Source organism: Sardina pilchardus, chromosome 9 (genome assembly GCF_963854185.1).
Source record: "Sardina pilchardus chromosome 9, fSarPil1.1, whole genome shotgun sequence".
NCBI lineage: Eukaryota > Metazoa > Chordata > Actinopteri > Clupeiformes > Clupeidae > Sardina > Sardina pilchardus.
The window spans coordinates 4,328,204-4,349,123 of NC_085002.1; the positions used below are offsets into that span (position 1 = coordinate 4,328,204).

General features: G+C 39.8%; 1 protein-coding gene across 1 annotated transcript; it reads left to right on the plus strand.

Moving 5' to 3' along the window:
- Positions 1-1,896: 1,896 nt before the first annotated feature.
- On the plus strand, positions 1,897-19,332 carry LOC134092467 (myosin heavy chain, fast skeletal muscle-like). The gene is made up of 41 exons (XM_062545338.1): positions 1,897-1,914; positions 2,063-2,110; positions 2,270-2,482; positions 5,752-5,895; positions 6,010-6,166; positions 6,259-6,286; positions 6,395-6,509; positions 6,593-6,685; positions 6,782-6,845; positions 6,960-7,058; positions 7,393-7,496; positions 7,582-7,720; positions 7,932-8,050; positions 8,142-8,291; positions 8,405-8,575; positions 8,678-8,984; positions 9,278-9,357; positions 9,449-9,536; positions 9,618-9,735; positions 10,156-10,279; positions 10,370-10,506; positions 10,603-10,858; positions 10,945-11,187; positions 11,387-11,563; positions 11,681-11,826; positions 11,913-12,003; positions 12,093-12,482; positions 12,568-12,694; positions 12,801-12,919; positions 13,005-13,201; positions 13,305-13,488; positions 13,579-13,744; positions 15,103-15,227; positions 15,310-15,618; positions 15,699-15,902; positions 16,000-16,125; positions 16,339-16,509; positions 16,607-16,711; positions 17,510-17,605; positions 17,718-17,849; positions 18,099-19,332. Exons 3-41 carry the CDS (start codon positions 2,282-2,284, stop codon positions 18,111-18,113), a joined length of 5,817 nt encoding a protein of 1,938 aa, XP_062401322.1. The 5' UTR covers positions 1,897-1,914; positions 2,063-2,110; positions 2,270-2,281; the 3' UTR covers positions 18,114-19,332.
- Positions 19,333-20,920: the final 1,588 nt, after the last annotated feature.

A 20,920-nucleotide genomic window follows, 5' to 3' on the forward strand; every position in this document is an offset into this window, starting at 1 on the left:
AGCAACAAAATGGTTAGCATGTTGCAGCGTGCATACACACACATCAAAATAAATTGCTATTTTTAAACCACTGCAAAGTTCAAAATAGCCTTATACTTGATAGCCGTGATAGCATCCATACTGTAGGTTAACTACAGATAAACTGAAGTATTGCATACTGAGTACTGAGAGGCTATGACAAGGAGGTTTTCTGTTCCAGTAGCATCAACTCAGTGGGCACGTTCGATATATCCTGCCAGATTTGTGCAATGCTGGAAGAAGTGTAACGCCCACTAATTACCAGAACAGAAGGCAATGTGTTGCCTTCAGAAGCCCTCCTTGCTATAGCCTCTCCGTACACTACACTTTCAGATTTTGCAATACTTTGGATTACCTTTAGCAAACCTGTGGATGCTAACACAGAAGTGTTACTTTGAGGGCTACTTTGAACTTTGCAGTGGTTTTGAAAATAGTGATTTCTTTTGATGTTCGTGCATACCTGCTGCAACACACTGTACTGTACACGACAGTCTAGCTCTAAACTAGTCTAGCTCATAACAGTCTAGCTCATAATTAACCAGGTGGTTTTAACTCTGGAACTGCCCTTGAGGCTATAATGGACCAAATCACAGCTTTGATATATGTGTGAGAATTTATAGAATTAAATGGATACAGATTGCCACAGATGGATACAGATTGTTGAGGTTTTTATTTTTTAATTTTATTTTTTATTTTAAATTTCAGAACATTTTGCACGTCCAAAGATTATTGTCATGATACTGCAAATTAAGTTTTGTGATGTTGGACATTTTGCATGATGAAATATGGGCCCTCCTCATAATGTTTAGTGATGTGTATCTTAACAACAATTTTATGCATCAAAAATCAGAAAATGTCATTTTTGGCATAAGACATGCTATAGATAAAGTAGAATGAGTTTCAAGACAATGGAATCAAGGGCTGCTGATTAGTTCATTTTACATTTCAATTATTGGAAAAGATGCAGATTAATGTAAGGATTAATATAATGCAAGAGTTGTGAAGCTGGGCCTAATTGTTCTGGAGATATGAGCCACCACCTATAATTCAAGCATCACATGTTTATGGGGTCTGAGTAGCGAGGGGTCTCTGAGACCATATTCAGATTTTTTCCCCCAGGGTTTACGGTTTTTTTTGCTCCACAAACACTTTTAGGGGGAGAAAAATAAGACCCATAATAATAATCTGAACAAAAACAATATGGTTCCCGCGCCCTCACTGCTTGGACCCCTAATTATGAACGCTTTACTTAATTTCTGATAATGCATCACCGTATCCTGCATATGTCACCTTTAATTAACAATGTTACACATTTACAAAATGAGCAGCACATTTCGCTAAACCCAACAGACACTCCAGTTAATAGATAAACAGCAACAACAATGGCCGCATGCTCAGAACTGGGGCATTCTGAATGTGCAGAGGTTCCACCAAATGAAGGTCTCTGCCACTGATATGACTGCATACATTACATGTAAAACTTTTGAGTATGAGTTTGTTTGTTGCAGAAAATTATCTAGGACACAAGCTCATATAACAGGCAGTGGTACTAGACTAGGTACTAGTGGCACTAGGCAGTGGTATCTTTATTTATAAAAAATGCAGTGCTTGCATGACTCCTGCAACATGTTTTTGTTTTTCTGTGAGAGAGAATGATTACTTTTTCCTGAACATACACTTTGTAGTCATTTTTATCCATGTGACAAAAAAAACAAACAATATTTGCATGACCTACTGAATTCAACCAGAAACTATAGGCCATGGAAATGAACCTGATCATGTCACCCGATCCATGCCCAAATCTAGTCGGGCCAGTTTTGCTGACTGGCCATAAGAGTGGCTATTTAAAATAGCAGCCAAAGATTCTCTCACTGACTGACTGGTAGCCTACTAGAGGTGAGTGACATTCTAAAGCTAAAGCTCTGATTCTTAAAGTTGTTGAAGCAGAGAGATTGGTAATTGGGATGAGGGATCAGAATCACTGTATCTGAATCAATTCTGATTTCTCAACCTCTAACCAATTATTTTAATAAATGTTTTGCAGACCGCTTGCTCCTTGCTCAGCTTTTCTTTCCACTTGGTGAGAAAAAATGTAAGTTGGGATGTTGAGGAGCACTTCAAATGACATAAAACTTACTTTGTGAAATTGCACTTACTATTACCCATACAAATTTGAAATGCTACAAAGGTAGCCGACGTATCACACTAAAGTTCACAAAATGACTGCAACTTAAAATATGTTTTCTCGTAGTGAAGTGCAATCATGGGGGATTCAGATATGGACTGTTTTGGTTCGGCGGCTGTCTATCTCCGGAAGACAGAGAAGGAGCGTATTGAGGCCCAAAACGCACCATTTGATGCCAAATCGGCCTACTTTGTGATTGACAAAGAGGAAGATTATGTCAAAGGAACGCTGGAGAGTAAAGAAGGTGGCAAAGCCACAATTAAGACTCATGCTGGGAAAGTAAGTGCTTTCTGCGATATGTCCTGTACTGGTCTCTGCTCTGTATTACTTGGTCAACTGAAGATTGTAGTGTATGAACTCAGCATGTGTTATTGACATTTAAAACTTGCCTTGAATGTGATTATGCACACACACACACACACACACATTTTTATGAATATTTCAACTACTCAACAACTAAGCACCACAAGAAGTACAATATAATACAATATAGTACAATCCCCTTATAAATTGTGTTTCTATGAGAGTTACTATCTGTAAGCTGGCTAAATGGTAGCTGATCACAAACCTTTACATTTTTTCAATTTATTGTTTTGCATCCAACACTGTAATTTCCGGGCATGTGGCTATAGAATCAGAGTCTGAGAAATCTTTATGATGCTAAAACGAAGAAGTAACAAGATCACTGGCAGACTCAGAGGGGGATGGGGAGGGGGAGGGGGAGGGGGAAGGGTGGCAATGGCCCACCCCTGGTGCCCCCATATAGTTGAAAAAAGACTGTTAAAGTGCCCTCAAAAGTGTCCTATTGACTGACTTTTACATGAGTAAATGGTCCAGTGACCTCTAGAGATTCCCTTCAAATAATAGGTTATAATGAGTAAAACCCAAGAATGTGTCTTAAAGAATGCCCTTCCACCACTGAAAACATGATGCGATGCCATATAAGGGGCCCCTTAAATGGTCTATACTTGGCTTTGCCTGTGTGCCCTTGCATGGGAAGAGGGTGTTATTACGTGTGCTGCCCTTACATGACAGTGTTCCAAAGGGTGTCACTGCCTGAACAGAATGTATTGGAATGCAGAAGCCCTGTATACTGTATCACGGTAGAAGTGAAAAAGCATAAAGAAACGTCAATGTAGGTGGTTCTCTATAGTGGATATAATGTGATGCAGACAGTCTAGTAAAGGGTGTCCCTATTTGCATCAATTCATGGGAAGTTTTCTAATAGATTCCCCTGCAGTAGAAAATATGTGGCAGGTGCCAATACAATGGGATAAACTTGAGGATCCCTACAGGTACCTTTTTGATGAAAAACAAAAAAGTGACCTCTTAGATGGTACTGTGCCACTACGAAAGAAACAGATGGCAATAGAATGAGATGTAGTGCCCTACAGTCTTCCTAACCATGTGCCCTCTGGGGAAGGGTTTCCTAAATTGTTTGCCGTGATAACAGTCTAGGTGCCACCAATTACAAATTACCAAATACATTTTAAATACGTTTCTGCAAATGGAAAATAAGATAAGACTAACATCTAGCTGCCATTTTGATGTAACCCCGTCCAAACTGTCCGTGTTTTCATAGTTCACTTGCTGTCTCTTGCAGTCAGGTTACTGCAGACCCACAGCCCTCTCTCACAATGGTAACGAGAGTAAAATCAAATTCCAAAATCTGATCTGTGTCCAAATAATCCTGTTGAAGGATTGAGATACGGTAAATAATCGATATATTGAAGGATTGAGATATGGTGGCAACCCTCTTGTCTGAAAGTTGAAAGTAAATTGGGCCAATAGGTAGTACAACCATAAGGGACAGACGAAACAGGTTGATTGAAATATTTTCAATTAAACGTAATTTACAAAGAGATCATACAACACTGAAAGCTAATATTTTGTCACTGGCAACCTACATCTGTCCTTTGTCAAATACAGTTGCATTTTCAGCTCTGAACAAAACAATTCAGGAATTATTTAGGCAAAAACGGAAGTGCTTGATCGGGAGGAATGAAACAGGCATGCGGGACGAAATAAACACATAAAGCTCCCACAATTTTAGCATTTTACAACATGAATGGTAGTTGCATGTCATCAGCACAACAAACTTCCAAGATGCAGTCGGCAGATGTATGCATTCATATTAGACAAGTGGTAAAAGTTAAACAAATTTCGCTGCTGCTGGATATTATTAAAATTTCATTTAAAGGGTCACTGCACCCTAAAATAGGTTTTTTGAGCTGTTGATTGATTGAAAATACTCATAAGTGGTGAACTGTACTATTACCAGGGTTAATATTGACAAAAATCGTGTTTCTCGACAAAAGTAACATTTCGTCTGATTTTGTATTGGAGATATTGCTCTCTCGCGCATACAGTACTACCGTTTGAAAACATGCCATGGCATGTTGGTCCAAAATACTATTGGAATGCTGACGTTGTCCTGCACTTCTAGTCCGACACTACGTCACTGGGTCGTTACAAATTAGGACTGAAACGCCCCAACACCTGCTGCCCTGATTAGCCTACCTGTGATAAGCCATGTCTGCAGCACTCATTCCCAGATTGACACGAAATCACCATGGTTGATTGGTTGCAGCAGTGCTGCACTCTCTCTCCAAATTTCAGAACGTCTCCCCCATTTTCAAAGCCGTTTTCAGAAATGTGAAGTGGGTGGAGTTATGGGGTGAAGTGACTCTTTAATGTTTCGTTTAATTTTGTTCTGTCAACTCGTGGCACATCAGACATGGAAATATGTAGAATACAATAATTAGGGTAGTCTATGTTAACGTCTGCAAACAGCAATTTAAAAAAAAAAAAAGTTCCTATGAAGAACAGGACCCTGAATATATGGGCACAATTATGTACACTGTATGGCTACATTAATGAGGCTCTGGGCTTGCCCCATCATGTTTCTCCGGTGGGCCTGGTGGTGTATCCTAGGAAATTTCATTTTACTCTTCATTCGTAGTCTGCATCTGACTCACACAATTTTACGGGGTAGTTTGAAGGGTCAAACACTTTCCCTTGTCGTAAAATAATTGGGACACCCTACCCCTACATGTGACCTCGCAAACAGGCAAGAATAACTGAATTATCCTGTTTCTGACAATTTGGCAAGAGGAAAGTAAAGTGAAAACAATGAGAACCATTTAGTCGTAATTTCTATTCTATTCTATTCTATTTCTATTTAAATTTATTCAATTTATCTAAGAAGTGACAGGCTGTCATAAGCCTTAATGTAATTTCCCAACTATTATCCGTGGCCTATACATTGATTTTGCTAAATTTCTTCAGCTATGAGGTTAATACACAAGGGAAGTTCATAAAGTATTAATATACTTTTGCTTTTTTTTAACTGCATACTGTAAATCACTGTCCTGCGGCTTACACACAATGTGGCTAATACGCAGGAAATTACTGTACAGATGTTGTAGAGTGTAATGCAATTTTCTTTTGCAAACACAAACAGGTTGTTAGGATTCGATTCAACAACCTGGCAGTTAGGGTTCAGTGCTCTCCAGTGCTGCAACTGAAATACAAACATTGTCTTTCAGACTGTAACTGTGAAAGACACGGAGATCTTCGCCATGAATCCTCCCAAGTATGACAAAATTGAGGACATGGCCATGATGACCCACCTCCACGAGCCCGCTGTGCTCTATAACCTCAAGGAGCGTTACGCAGCGTGGATGATCTACGTAAGACCGCCATTGAACAATTTGACAGAACTGCAATGCTCAATCATCTTTTAAAAATGAACTTTAATGAGCTTTAAAAATCCCTCTAACTTGATACTTTACCCCTCACTTCAGACCTACTCTGGGCTGTTCTGCGTCACTGTGAACCCCTACAAGTGGCTCCCAGTGTACGATGATATAGTTGTGAATGGGTACAGAGGCAAGAAGAGAATTGAAGCTCCACCCCACATCTTCTCCATCTCTGATAACGCCTATCAGTTCATGCTCCAAGGTGAGTAACATATTAAATATTTTAGATTTTGTGAATCTGTTGTAGAAATCCATACATGACCACTAACTGTAAATATGATATTTCCCCCTCAGATCGTGAAAACCAGTCTGTTCTTATTACGTAAGTGCTTATCTCAATTTTGCTAGGACAGTGACAATTAGAAAAATGTTTATTGATGACAAGGTTGATAATATTTACTATGAATTAACTGACATGTTTAATCCTCAGTGGAGAATCTGGTGCAGGGAAGACTGTTAACACCAAGCGTGTCATCCAGTACTTTGCCACAGTGGCAGTATCTGGGCAGAAGAAGGCAGAACCAGTAGCCGCCAGCAAAATCAAGGTAGGAAAGGTTTTCTATCTAGAGACTTTTACCTTACATTGGCGTTGCAAAACAGACTTAAATAAGCCTGGTGTTCTCTCTAGGGGTCACTGGAGGATCAGATCATTGCAGCCAACCCTCTGCTGGAGGCCTATGGTAATGCCAAGACTGTGAGGAATGACAACTCCTCTCGTTTTGTAAGTATTTGCTTTCTGGCATATATACAGCAAATGCTAATGTGAAGCACTAAAGCGTGTGAGTTTAATCTGTTTTATTATTTAAAAAACATTCAGGGTAAATTCATCAGAATCCATTTTGGCTCAACTGGCAAACTGGCCTCTGCTGATATTGAGACTTGTGAGTGGCCGTTTTATTCTCTTATCATGAATGGAATTAATCATATATTATCATTATATTCAAACATCAATATATCATTATATTTATGTAATGTTTATAATTCAAACATATCAGATCTTTTGGAGAAGTCAAGAGTGACATTCCAGCTGTCTGCTGAGAGGAGCTACCACATCTTCTACCAGCTAATGACTGGACATAAGCCTGAGCTGATTGGTATGATATGCGTACAATTCTATATCTCGTAGGTTTGGTGGGGTTCACTCTGGCCTTTTATGGGGTTTGTATTGTAACTAATATTCGGTAGTGACACTACCAAGGTAGTTGCTACCATAGTTAGGAAACAAACCCCTGGTTGTCGGAATCGATCCAAATATCAGCACAAAGGAGTTGGCAATAAGATACAATTGGGGACAATTTTATCATCTCAAAATATTGACGGGGACCAGTGGACCTAGCGTCCCCCCTAAACCTACACCCATGATGTACTGTATGTACAACAAAACTGGTATGTGTCAACATATGACTATTCCTTCCATCTGAATTTCAGAGGGACTTCTCATCTCCCTCAACCCATATGATTTCCCTATGGTCAGCCAAGGTGAAATCACAGTCAAGAGCATTGATGATGTGGAGGAGTTCATTGCTACAGATGTAAGATGTAGCTTAAGCATTTCACTCAATTTAGGCGAAGACACAAAGTATTTTACAATGGCTAAACAACCCTTTCTTCTTTCAGGAAGCCATTGACATTTTGGGTTTCAACGCTGAGGAGAAATTTGGCATCTTTAAGCTCACTGGTGCTGTCATGCATCATGGAAACCTGAAGTTCAAGCAGAAGCAGAGAGAGGAGCAGGCTGAGCCTGACGGCACTGAGGGTAAGTGATGAAATGGATTAAAAAGTAAACACGTTTGATACACCAAAATATGTATCATTTCTACCGAAGAAACTACCGTAGTAATAATAGCTACTGCATAATGATATGATATCCAACAACATATTTTTCAAGATTAAACTTCAAATCAAAACATATTTAATTTGTAAGAATGCCTTTTAGAATGTTTTATTATGTTGTTGTTTTGGTTCAGTGGCTGACAAAATCGCCTTCCTCTTGGGCCTGAACTCTGCGGAGATGCTGAAGAATCTGTGCTACCCCAGAGTGAAGGTCGGAAATGAGTATGTGACCAAAGGCCAGACTGTACCACAGGTTAGAAACGTACTAAAACATAAAAGATTGACCTATTGTGTAAGATGTTTTGCACAATTATGCATTCATTATCTTCTTTATACCTAACTAGGTCTATAATGCTGTAAGCGCTCTTTGTAAGTCAATTTATGAGAAGATGTTCTTGTGGATGGTCATCCGTATCAATGAGATGCTGGACACCAAGCAGCCAAGACAGTTCTTCATTGGTGTGCTGGACATTGCTGGATTTGAGATCTTTGATGTGAGTAAATCTATTTGATGCAATACTGAAATTAATTGTATGCATTCATTTGACTTCCATGCTCTTGAAACAACGGTGTATCAACAGCCTTATCTTATTATGTATTACAACAGTATAACAGTTTGGAACAGCTGTGCATCAACTTCACCAATGAGAAACTGCAACAATTCTTCAATCACTTCATGTTCGTTCTGGAGCAAGAGGAATACAAGAAAGAGGGAATTGACTGGGAATTCATTGACTTTGGTATGGATCTGGCTGCCTGCATTGAGCTTATTGAGAAGGTAATTGTGTGTGTGAGGTGAAAGATGCTTGGACAATGTTTATTTGAAAATTCTCAAAAAGATGAATCTGGGATATCATTGATAATTCTCTTTTTTTAACAGCCCATGGGCATCTTCTCCATTCTTGAAGAGGAGTGCATGTTCCCCAAGTCCTCAGACACTACCTTCAAGAACAAGCTGTATGACCAACATCTCGGTAAAACCAAGTGCTTTGAGAAACCCAAACCAGTAAAGGGCAAAGCAGAGGCCCACTTCACCCTTGGGCATTATGCTGGCAAGGTTGACTACAACATCACTGGCTGGCTGGAAAAGAACAAGGACCCACTGAACGACTCTGTTGTGCAGCTCTACATGAAGTCCGCCGTGAAACTGCTGGCCCTCTTGTACGCAGCTCCTACTGCTGCTGAAGGTGCATAATGCAAATTTCATTTATTGATTTATTCATTGATAAAGATTATTATTGAAAACGATATGGGTGCATAGGTTTGTTTTTAATGGTCGATCTAAAATCTTAAAACAGACCTGTATATTTATGTATACTATATGCATTATGTACCATATGTATGTACATTTATATAATTACCTATTATCATTATTTTTAAAATGTATATCATATAACTATAATTACGTTTTGTGTACAGTTTTCTGTACACTCTGCAGTTTTTTTTTTTAAAACATGTCTCGACTCTCTCACTCTTTCAGCTGAAGCTGCAAAGGGCAAGGGTAAGGCCAAGGGCAAGAAGAAGGGTGGTTCCTTCCAGACAGTGTCTGCCCTGTTTAGGGTGAGCTCTTCACTGGTTACTGAACTTTTGTTTTCAAATAATTATATGCAACTTTAAATGAAGGGGCTAAATTGTGTGTCCACACCTACAGGAGAATTTGCACAAGCTGATGACCAACTTGAGATGCACCCATCCTCACTTTGTGCGCTGCTTGATTCCCAATGAGTCAAAGACACCTGGTAAGCTATTTTTTGTCTAAAAAACTGAATCAATCTAATTTAAACTATGTAACATAATACATATGTTTGCTATCCTCAAAGGTCTGATGGAGAACTTCCTGGTCCTTCACCAGTTGAGGTGTAATGGTGTGCTGGAGGGCATCAGAATCTGCAGGAAGGGCTTCCCAAGCAGAATCCTTTATGCTGACTTCAAGCAGAGGTGAATTTCACATGCATTTTCCCCATAGCCCCCACCAAAAAATAAAAACAACAACTATACAAATAATAGGAAATCAGAACATACTACAGTATAACGCGCCCAGATATCTATAACGGACTTGGTAAAATAAACTATTCTGCTTTGCATCTTTACGTTTTTAGAGTTCATCTCCTATAGGCAAAAGCCAATTAGCAGACAATGTTATTAATATAAACTAGTTTAGAGGGTGATTCTCTAAACTGGTATTATGTCTGATAATCATAGTATTAATGGACCGAAAATATCAATAAATCACTTTCTATATTGTATAAATACAGCATACAAGCATACATCTCTATCCCTGATATCTGAAAAACAAAATACTTATTAGGTTGGAAGATTGGCTGATGACATCCATGTATTTTGTTCTCATCATTTAAGATACAAGGTGCTGAATGCCAGTGTTATCCCAGAGGGTCAGTTCATGGACAACAAAACAGCTTCAGAGAAACTCTTGGGCTCCATTGATGTGGACCACACAGAGTACAAGTTTGGCCACACTAAGGTAAATGATTTACAACTCCTGTCATCACACAGACCTGGTAACTGACTTTATTCGATGCAATTATGTCCTGTAAATACCCTTTCTTTGTAGGTGTTCTTCAAAGCTGGTCTGCTGGGTGTCCTTGAGGAGATGCGAGATGAGAAACTGGCTAGTCTTGTCACAATGACTCAGGCCCTCTGCCGTGCCTTCTTGATGAGGAAGGAGTTTGTCAAGATGATGGAAAGGAGGTGCGCTTGAGGAAAAATCATATGTAAATTACTTACTCGGCGACAAGAGTACAGAGTTAACTTGACATTGTAAAACTTGTATGTCCTTTCAAACAGAGAAGCCATCTACACCATCCAGTACAATATCCGCTCCTTCGTGAATGTAAAACACTGGCCATGGATGAACGTGTATTTCAAGGTCAAGCCTCTTCTGAAGAGTGCTGAAACTGAGAAAGAACTTACCGAGATGAAAGAAAACTATGACAAAATGAAGTCAGACCTGGAGACTGCCCAGGCCAAGAAGAAAGAGCTGGAGCAGAAGATGGTGTCTTTGATACAAGAGAAAAAGGACCTAGAGATGGCCATGGCTTCTGTAAGTACTGCTGTGTTTTTTCTTTATGGTGTGATTTTGATAGTAAAAAAGTTATGGTATTTACGTAGTGGTTTGTTTTACTATAGGAATCTGAGGGCCTCTCAGATGCTGAGGAGAGATGTGAGGGTCTCATTAAGAGCAAAATCCTGATGGAGACCAAACTCAAAGAGACGGCCGAGAGGCTGGAGGAGGAGGAGACCACCAATGGAGAGTTAGCTGCCAGGAAAAGAAAACTGGAGGATGAGTGCACTGAGCTAAAGAAGGACATCAGTGACTTTGAGCTCAAAATGGCTGCATTGGAGAAGGAGAAACGTGGTGTAGAAAATAAGGTAAATGCATTGTAGCATTTTTTCATTATATTTATTTTTTTTCAGTAAAATATTTATTATTTGGCAACATTTATTCATTCAGAAGACACTTTTAATCCAAAGTGACTCATATATGGTTAAGTTAAATGATATTACAACAGCACAACAAACACACTATGTGACATAACACATATGTTATGGATTTATCAAATCCCTGTAGGTCAAAAACATGAAAGAGGAGATGACCGCTCTGGAAGAGGCCAACGCCAAGTTGATAAAGGAGAACAAAGCCATGGAAGATTCACATCAGGATATTATGGACGATCTCCAAACAGAGGAGGCTAAGGTCAACAATCTGACCAAAGCAAAGACCAAACTTGAAGAACAAGTGGATGATGTGAGGGAATTTTATCATATAAACAAAATGTCGTTTAGCGTGTATACAGTATATATATATATATATATTATATATATTTCAAATCTTCTAAAACATTTTTGTATGTCCATATAAAAGCTGGAGGGATCACTGGAGCAAGAGAAGAAGCTCCGCATGGATGTTGAAAGAATGAAGAGGAAATTTGAGGGTGACCTGAAATTGGCTCAGGAATCCTTAATGGATCTGGATAATGACAAGCATCAAGGCGATGAGAAATTGAAGAAGTATGATTGTTGTTGTCTTGCCTCTTTAAAATCCTATCACTTGTTGCACTGATTGATTTGTCTTAACTCTTCAAATATCCCAACAGGAAAGATATTGAAATATGCCTACTCCTGAGCAAGGTTGAAGATGAGCTGGCAATTGGAGCTCAGCTTCAGAAGAAGATGAAAGAACTTGTGGTATTACTTCAGACTTGTAATTCTTTGTTTTCAAGTTTTCAAATGTGAAATATAAGTATCTTAAGCCTCCTTTCTCTACTTTTCCATAGACTCGTATTGAGGAACTGGAAGAGGAGATTGAAGCTGAGCGTGCTGCTCGGGCTAAGAGTGAGAAGCAGAGATCTGATCTTGCCAGGGAACTTGAGGAGATCAGTGAGAGGCTTGAGGAAGCTGGTGGGGCCACTGCTGCTCAGATTGAGATGAACAAGAAGCGTGATGCAGAGTTGCAGAAGCTGCGTCATGATCTTGAGGAGTCCACCCTGCAGCAGGAATCTACTACTGCCGCTCTCCGCAAGAAGCAGGCCGACACTGTAGCTGAACTAAGCGAGCAGATCGACAATCTTCTGCGTATCAAGCAGAAGCTGGAGAAGGAGAAGGCTGAATACAAAATGGAGATTGATGACCTCTCCAGCAATATGGAGTCTGTTTCAAAGTCAAAGGTATCTCTAGATATTTGTAATGTTTGATAATATGCTATTCTGTAATGAAAACCATCAAATTAACGTCAGGCTAAAAATTAATCAGGGCAATCTGGAGAAGTTGTGTCGGACCCTTGAGGAACAAATGGCTGAGTTCAAAGACAAGAACGAGGAAAATGTTCGTAAGCTGACTGAGTTCGCCGCACATCAAGCAAGGCTTCAAACTGATCATGGTAAGTAAAAGAAGGAAATATGATTAATTTTATGTTTTGAAAATCATCAAAATCATTTTGTTTTGATTATTTTACTTAAAAAAGTTTTCCAATTGTGTGATCAAAGGTGAGATGGGTCGCACACTTGAGGAAAAAGAGGCTGTTTACGCTCAACTGACCAGAACCAAGCAAGCGCAGGCCCAGCAAATTGAGGAGCTGAAGAGGCTACTGGATGATGAAGTGAAGGCAAGTCTTGAAATACTGTATCTTGTCGCAAGCACATTCTTGCAATAAACTTTGGCTAACGAATATTTTTTTAAATGTCCTCTAGGCCAAGAATGCCTTGGGTCATGGATTACAGACAACCCGCCATGACCGTGACACGCTCAGAGAGCAGTTTGAGGAGGAGCAGGAGATCAAAACTGAGCTGCAGCGTGGAATGTCCAAGGCCAACAGTGAGGTGGCTCAGTGGAGAGCCAAATATGAAACTGATGCCGTCCAACGCGTAGAGGAGCTAGAAGAGGCCAAGTAAGAAAGATATGAAAGGACTAATGACTAGATGACTAGACTTGGCTTTTTACCTCCATCTATGAACTTTTAAGCGATTTGACTGTCCGTATGACGTTTCCAGGAAAAAGATTGCCCAGCAGCTACAGCAAGCTGAAGAGACCATTGAGGCTTTGAACACCAAGTGTGATTCTCAGGAGAAGACCAGACAGAGACTCCAAGGTCAGGTGGATGACCTCATGCTTGATGTGGAAAAGGCAAATGCTGTGGCTACCAACCTTGATAAGAAACAGAAGAACTTTGAAAAAGTAAGTGAAAAGCTCCCCTAAGTCACTAATGTAACATCTGGCCTCTCCTTTTAAAGGCTTCTCTAAAAACACGTCCATGTTTCATATCAGATTCTGACAGAATGGAAGCAGAAGTATGACGAGAGTCAGGGTGAGCTGGACAACGCTCAGCAGGGGGCTCGCTCTCTCAACACTGAGCTCTTCAAGATGAAGAACCTCTATGAAGAGACTCTGGATCAGCTGGAGGTTATGAAGAGGGAGAACAAGAACCTGCAGCGTATGTCAACATTTATATTTACCACACAAAACCATTTTATTGCATATAAACTGTATCAGAGAGCCAGACTGTGACAAAAGGCTTGCATATTGGGGTGGTGGTAGAGTAATGGTTAAGGAGCAGGGCAAGCAAGCAGTAGCCGTGTGGCTTCAATTCCTGGCTTCAACAGTTGTGCCCTTAGTTGTGCCCTTGAGGAAGGCACTTAAAGGGATAATCCGGAGTGAAATGCACTTTAGATACATTTTTCGGACTATTGGGAGTACATACGTTGAGTTGACACCAAAATCATGTCATTCGGATGTATTTTGACAAAGTTCGAGTTCACCGTTTTTAGCCAAAACTCGTTAGCCTGGAAGTGACGCGGGCATGCCCTTTCGCCACTACAAAACGCTATTTTTATACCTCTTCTACTGTTCCAAACAACACTACACTTACGTGGTAGTGAGTAGAGGGTCCCTAAAGCCAAACCGAAGTATCCCCACGTCTTTATGTGGTCGGATAGAGAGTCCAGAATGAATTTAATCGAGTCCGTACCTTTCCGGAAATGTTAATAAAGTGTTGTTAAAGCGTTGCCAGCTGCAGCAGCGACATTTCCGGAAAAGTACCGACTCGATTAAATTCATTCTGGATTCACTCCGGATTATCCCTTTAACCCCAAGTTGTTCCGGGGACACTGAAGTCTCTTGTAATAGAATTGACATACACTATGTAAGTCACTTTGGAAGAAAAGTGTGCTAAATGTAAATATTGCAACCATTTGAGACATAGTGAGTGATTTTCACAACTACTCGCCTGAAAGTGATTAGTTCAGCCTCCCTGACCCGGAGTGCTCTTATTTTTAGTAGCATAGCGCTTTACCTGCCACTGGCTTTCGTGTTGGGCGGAAGTTTACAATTTCCAGCACCCAAAGCAACGGAGAGTTGCTAGACTACCCCACCAGTAAATTAGATTTGCTGCCGTTAGAGAGATTTCTAGGCCAGTAGATGTTATCATACAGAGACTTCACTAAACTTTACTTTAGCAAACGCAATACATAGTTTCAGTCCACAGAATTGCAGCGTTATCAATCGCCAATAAAGCATAAGTCTACTTTTATCGCAGTGATGATCACGGCGATATAAATGTTCCATTAATTCAAAACGAGAGAACAGTGATTTTTCCGTCACATTCGACAGTCATTATCCAAAGTGACTTACAAACAGTATGTCAATTCTATTACAAGGACCATTGTCCCCATAGCAACACAAGGGCACAACGGAATTAAACTCACAACTTTTCAGGCTGCTGAATGATAGCCCAGCTCCTTAACCTCTACGCTACCGCCACTGATAACAAACCATTCTAATTGCATTTTCCAGAGGAGATCTCTGACCTGACTGAGCAGCTTGGTGAGACTGGCAAGAGCATTCATGAGCTGGAGAAGACTAAGAAGACAGTGGAGACCGAGAAAGCAGAAATCCAGACAGCACTGGAGGAGGCAGAGGTAGGATTTTGTTTCACTTGCTGAATGCCAAATGTCATGATAAATAAACAACATAAATAATTTTACAATTCCTCTGAAACAGGGTACACTTGAGCATGAGGAGTCCAAGATTCTTCGTGCCCAGATGGAGCTTAACCAGGTCAAGACTGAGATGGAGAGGAGGCTCACAGAGAAGAATGAGGAGGTAGAGCAAATCAAGAGGAACAACCAGAGGGTGATTGACTCCATGCAGACCACTCTAGACTCTGAGGTCAGGAGCAGGAATGATGCTCTGAGAATCAAGAAGAAGATGGAGGGAGACCTCAATGAGATGGAGATTCAGCTCGGCCATGCCAATCGCCAGGCTGCTGAAGCTCAGAAACAGTACAGGACAGTCCAGGGACAGCTCAAGGTACCAAAGGGTCTACCTTACATTCAGTCCTTTAAGTACACCACAACAATGCTCTATCTAATCAATGTTATTTCATACAGGATGCCCAACTGCACCTTGAAGATGCTCTCAGAGTACAGGAAGACATGAAGGAGCAGGTTGCCATGGTGGAGCGCAGGAATGGCATAATGCAGGCTGAGGTAGAGGAGCTCAGAGGTGCTCTGGAGCAGACAGAGAGAGGCCGCAAACTGGCCGAGCAGGAGCTGGCGGATGCCAGTGAGCGTGCTGGACTGCTGCACTCCCAGGTAAAATAATAATAAAAAAAAACCCTTGTTAATCCTCTGCATTATCGTTACTTTATTCTTGATGTCACTTTATCTGAGCACATTTCTTTTGATTCAGAACACCAGCCTGACCAACAGCAAGAAGAAGCTGGAGGCTGAACTTGTTCTAGTCCAGGGAGAGGTGGATGAGGTCATTCAAGAGGCCAGAAAGGCACAGGAGAAGGCCAAGAAATCAGGCACTGATGTGAGCTAAGTCACTATTGCAGATACGGTACACATAATCATGATAATAATAATAATAAAATGTATTCATATAGCATTTTTGAAGCAAAATTAATATATACCAAATTGTTCCAGAGGATTAGAAAAAAACTGCTTCATATTTTATATGCCATTGAGCTTTGATAAAAAAAACAAAAAAACATACCTTCTTCTTGGCTATCTTTTCTATCTATAGAATGCCACATTGTCTGAAGAACTGAAGAAGGAGCAGGACACCAACGCTCACCTGGAGAGGTTGAAGAAGAGCCTGGAGACCACTGTGAAGGACCTCCAGCACAAACTGGATGAGACTGAGAATCTGGCCATGAAGGGTAGCAAGAAACAAGTCCAGAAACTGGAATCAAGGGTGTGAATTTCAGCGTCTCGAAAAGTTGAATAATGGGAAGAGTTTTAGCCATACTATTTTAAGTTCTACATGAAAACCATGACATCTGATGTTACAGATCCGTGAGCTGGAAAGTGAAGTTGAGTCTGAACAGAAGCGCGGAGCTGATGCTGTGAAAGGAGTCCGTAAATATGAGAGGAGAGTCAAGGAGCTCACTGAACAGGTACAGTTGTCTATTCAAAGTTGCAGAGAGTGCACGCACATCCAACTTTTTACAGGTACAGGGTAAAATGGAAACCGAAAAAAGGAAAAAGTACTTGCACACTGTTGCTACTGCTCCTGAAGTGATTTACTGACACAACGTGTCGACAAAAGCTGGTCTTCGTCAGGTGACCTGATGAAGGTGACCTGACGAAGACCATCTTTGGTTGACATGTTGTGCCAATGAATCACTTCAGGAGCAGCAGCAACAGTGTGCAGGTACTTTTACCTTTTGTAGTCATCTATTCAACCACAGAAAACCATAAGAAAATATATACAGTAGGTATATTATATATAACTATATTATTTTCATTTATATGAAGACACACACACACACTCTTGGTGTTAAGTTAACTCAACAAATAGGCCTACCCCAGACATAATTATAGTTATTTGGTAGTGATGGCAAATGCTGCAGATGCACAAATCTATATAAAACAGATATATTAATTTACTTTGAAGTGAGTAGGGCTAGTTTACAGCATGACATTTGTTAAGCATATTAATCAATTGTAAAAACTAATTGATAAATACTCAATTGATGAAATACTCAATTCCAAAAAGAATCGATAGCTGCAGCTCTACTGGAATAAGTTGCCTGGTGTTCTGTATACCTGTTTTCATTTTGGGGACTTTCAGGAAGGGTTTGAAGACTCATCTGTTCACCTTAGATTTAAGATAATAAATACTTTAATGGTCAAATTCTATGAGGACAAATTTGTCTGCAAAATATTTTAACCATAACCATAAAATTGTACAGACTGAGGAAGACAAGAAAAATACCGCCAGACTGCAGGATATGCTGGACAAAATGCAGGCGAAAATGAAGGTCTACAAGAAGCAGATTGAGGATAATGTAAGTAAAGACTTACCAATCCACATGATTTATATTAAACCGTATATAACACTTCAGTCAGGTTTTTTTCCATTACCAAGTAGAGCATAAATATCTCTCCTTGACATCACAGGATGAGCTGAACAACACCAACTTGTCCAAGTTCAGGAAGGTGCAACATGAGCTTGAGGAGGCTCAGGAACGTGCTGACCTTGCTGAGGCCCAGATCAACAAGCTGAAGGCCAAGACCCGTGATGCTGCCAAGGTAACAGAAGTGTATTTCATACAAGATTGATAGGACCTGCTGCACTTCTAAAAATAGCTCAGCTTACTTTTGATTTGAAGACTAAACCTCCTCTAACACATGATACATTAGTGATGGTATTCTCTTCAATAACAACATGAACAGAACACATTAAAGACATTACATGTAAACAACAAAATAGCAACATGCAATTAATATGCAATGAGTCCCAGTATGTTTCTCCAAAGTGTTTTGTCTTCTCTATTTCAGGGAGATGATGAATGAACAGTTACCTCCCAACATCAGAATTCCTATGTGTAGAATTCTGTTGGATTCGAGATGTCTTGAACAGATGACTATGCTCATGGCAACACTCTTCCATTGACTTGCATTGTATCTGTGTAGTGCCACACAAGGTACAAAGTGGTACTGCAAGAGAGATGTCCCAGCACTGGCTGGTTTGCAAAATAACTTCACTGGTTATCTGGGCAACACAGAGCATAGGCGTTTTTGACATTCAGAATAACCACTAAAATGGTTGTTTCTCCACATCCTGTTGCTATATCTAGGTAATTCCTGAGTGTTTTCACCTAAAACTACACATAGCTACACTTTAAACCCTTTGAGGCCTGGTCTATTTTCAGTGTAATTTTATGACCTTTACTTTTAAGCTCTTGTCCTGGTCATTGTAAAGGCCATCTATACATGCTGTATCTTGTTTTTTTTTCTCATTTTTTTTTTCAGGACAGCCTAGGCTACCCTTATCTGGGAAAGTATATGATCTGATTATACTAGCATATTTCTTGTCAGCTGTTTCAAAAATCAAAATCCAAAATCATTTGTGTCTCATGAATTATTTCATGGTTTTGCATTCATGTCACCAGGAAGCATGATAGTAAAAAATATTTTTCATTTTGACGTACGTAGAAGGGATTGTCTTGAATCTTTCAATTATAAGACTCACAATGATGGGGATATTCTGTGGCTTAGCAATTAACAAAAATGTATGCACTGACATTAATATTTTGCTCCTTATATATTGTTTTATTGACATCTTGTTATTGAACCATTTGATGACGAATGTGCCTTATACTCCTCTGCATTTATGACCTGAAGTAATCTGTGCTTGCATACAGTATGTATATGTCATTAGACCAAGGCACAGTTGATTTGTGCATTCTATGACCAACTTTTGATTCTTTGACATGGAAGGCAAATTCACTACTATGGAATATAACATTAGAATTTCAGCCCAAAGTGGGAGACCATGTAGAAATTTGCTACCATTTCAAAACCGGATTATTGTGGAATGGCTCATTGTACAGAGGAATCCTTTCATCTTTGTGTTCGGTAAGGTCTGCTGTTTGTTTTGATATAGGCTTTCAGTTTGTCATGTGTTTAATGAGAAGTTCCTGAGATATTCCACCAAGACGAATGGGTGTGGAAATGAATGCAGAGCTGTATAAAGAATGTAAATATGATTAAATGTCAAGTAAATGTATAAGATTTGAGGAAATTAAATTTAAGTTTTAATAATGTGCATATGTAACGAAAGCCAGCTAGTTAGCTGTGCTTGTAGAACGTTAGTAAAACCTCACTCCCCAACACCTCAAGAGCGCTGCTGGCATGAAAGCTAGTAGCCTGGGCTTTTAGGTGGATTGTTAGCACGCTCGACTCCCGATCCGAGGTGCTGCTGTTTCGCAGGTTCGAGTCTGGACGTGTGCACGGCTGGACCACGGTGGTTCCACACAACGCAGGTTACACATAAAATGAAATCTACATCACAATTCTGAATGTTTTTTTGCACAGCTGTCTGTGGGCACTATGGAGGGCGGAAGCTTACCCGTGCATACAGCCCATTAATGCACAATTACGAGATGTCACTGTTGCTTCGGAGCCGCATAACCACTTCGAACAGGCATTCATTTTTGTTAACCAAACACTGGTGTCATCCATTATCCCTTACTTTGTTGCAACTCACCTGTGTTTATTCACGGGAGGCTAAAGTCAAATAGTAAATTTACAAAAAGAGGATACTATATGTCGTACAGTAAGGGAAACTTCAGTTTGAGTTACAGGTGCCATTTACAGGAATTTGATTGAAAGTCATAAAACCGAACACTGTGAGAGAAAAAAATAGATTGTAGCCTATAAATTAGAAGAATGAAAGCATACATTTTAACAAAAATGATCATGGTTTGGAATAAATTGCAAGTGTAATTGTCTTCACAAAGAGCATACACTTAAAACAACTTTTTGCACACACTTAAAAAATGACACGCTAAATTAAAGGGTTCATTATTGTAAGTGATCATTAATGAAATGGGGATTAACTTGAAAAAAATATTTCATACTGTAGGTTATTACCATAAAGTCCTGCCAAAGTCTTTGCGAAATCTAGGCTATCTGAAATGCAGTGCAGCAGGCTTCAATTTATATTTCAATTTATATTTAAATATTTTTTTTTTTAAGTGTATTTTGGGCTTTTTTGCCTTTAATGATATGATAGTAGAGAGTGGCAGGACGTGAGTGGGAAAGAGAGCAGGGATGGGATCTGGAAAGGACCACGGGGCGGGAATTGAACCCGGGTCGCCAGGTGCCCCAGCCAGTTGCACCACAGCTGGGGCCATATTTATCTTTTTTATATTTATTCGTGACTTCGTAGCACTTAATCATCAAGACTTGCAGAATAATCCTCAAGACATTAACTATATTTTATCAGGGTATACATAATTATAGGCGTATTCGTTTGCATTAATTAGATTTAATGAATCTAATTGGCAAATAAGTTAGCATCACTGAACAGGTTACTAAATGTGCATGACCACATACAGTATCATTAGTAGGACATTTGTTTCATTAAGAGCATAACTATAATAAAGCTGTCTGATTTTCAGGTTCCCTGTATGTTTATTTTACATACAGTATTACCTGCCATTACTTATTGTTTTGTATTCTATGAAGGTCAAGAGATGAGTATTTAAATATTTCTTGAAAGTCCCAAACTATCACAAAAATGTAAAACATTAGGTAATTCATTCCACCAGTGAGGAAGTACGGAGGAAAAGAGTCTTGACTGTGACCTCTTGATG

Coding starts and splice junctions, on each gene's coding strand:
- LOC134092467 (XM_062545338.1), top strand. CDS start 2,282: ATGGGGGATTCAGATATGGACTGTTTTGGTTCGGCGGCTGTCTATCTC. Junction 6,287..6,394: donor AACCAGTCTGTTCTTATTAC/GTAAGTGCTTAT, acceptor TTTAATCCTCAG/TGGAGAATCTGGTGCAGGGA. Junction 8,292..8,404: donor CTGGATTTGAGATCTTTGAT/GTGAGTAAATCT, acceptor GTATTACAACAG/TATAACAGTTTGGAACAGCT.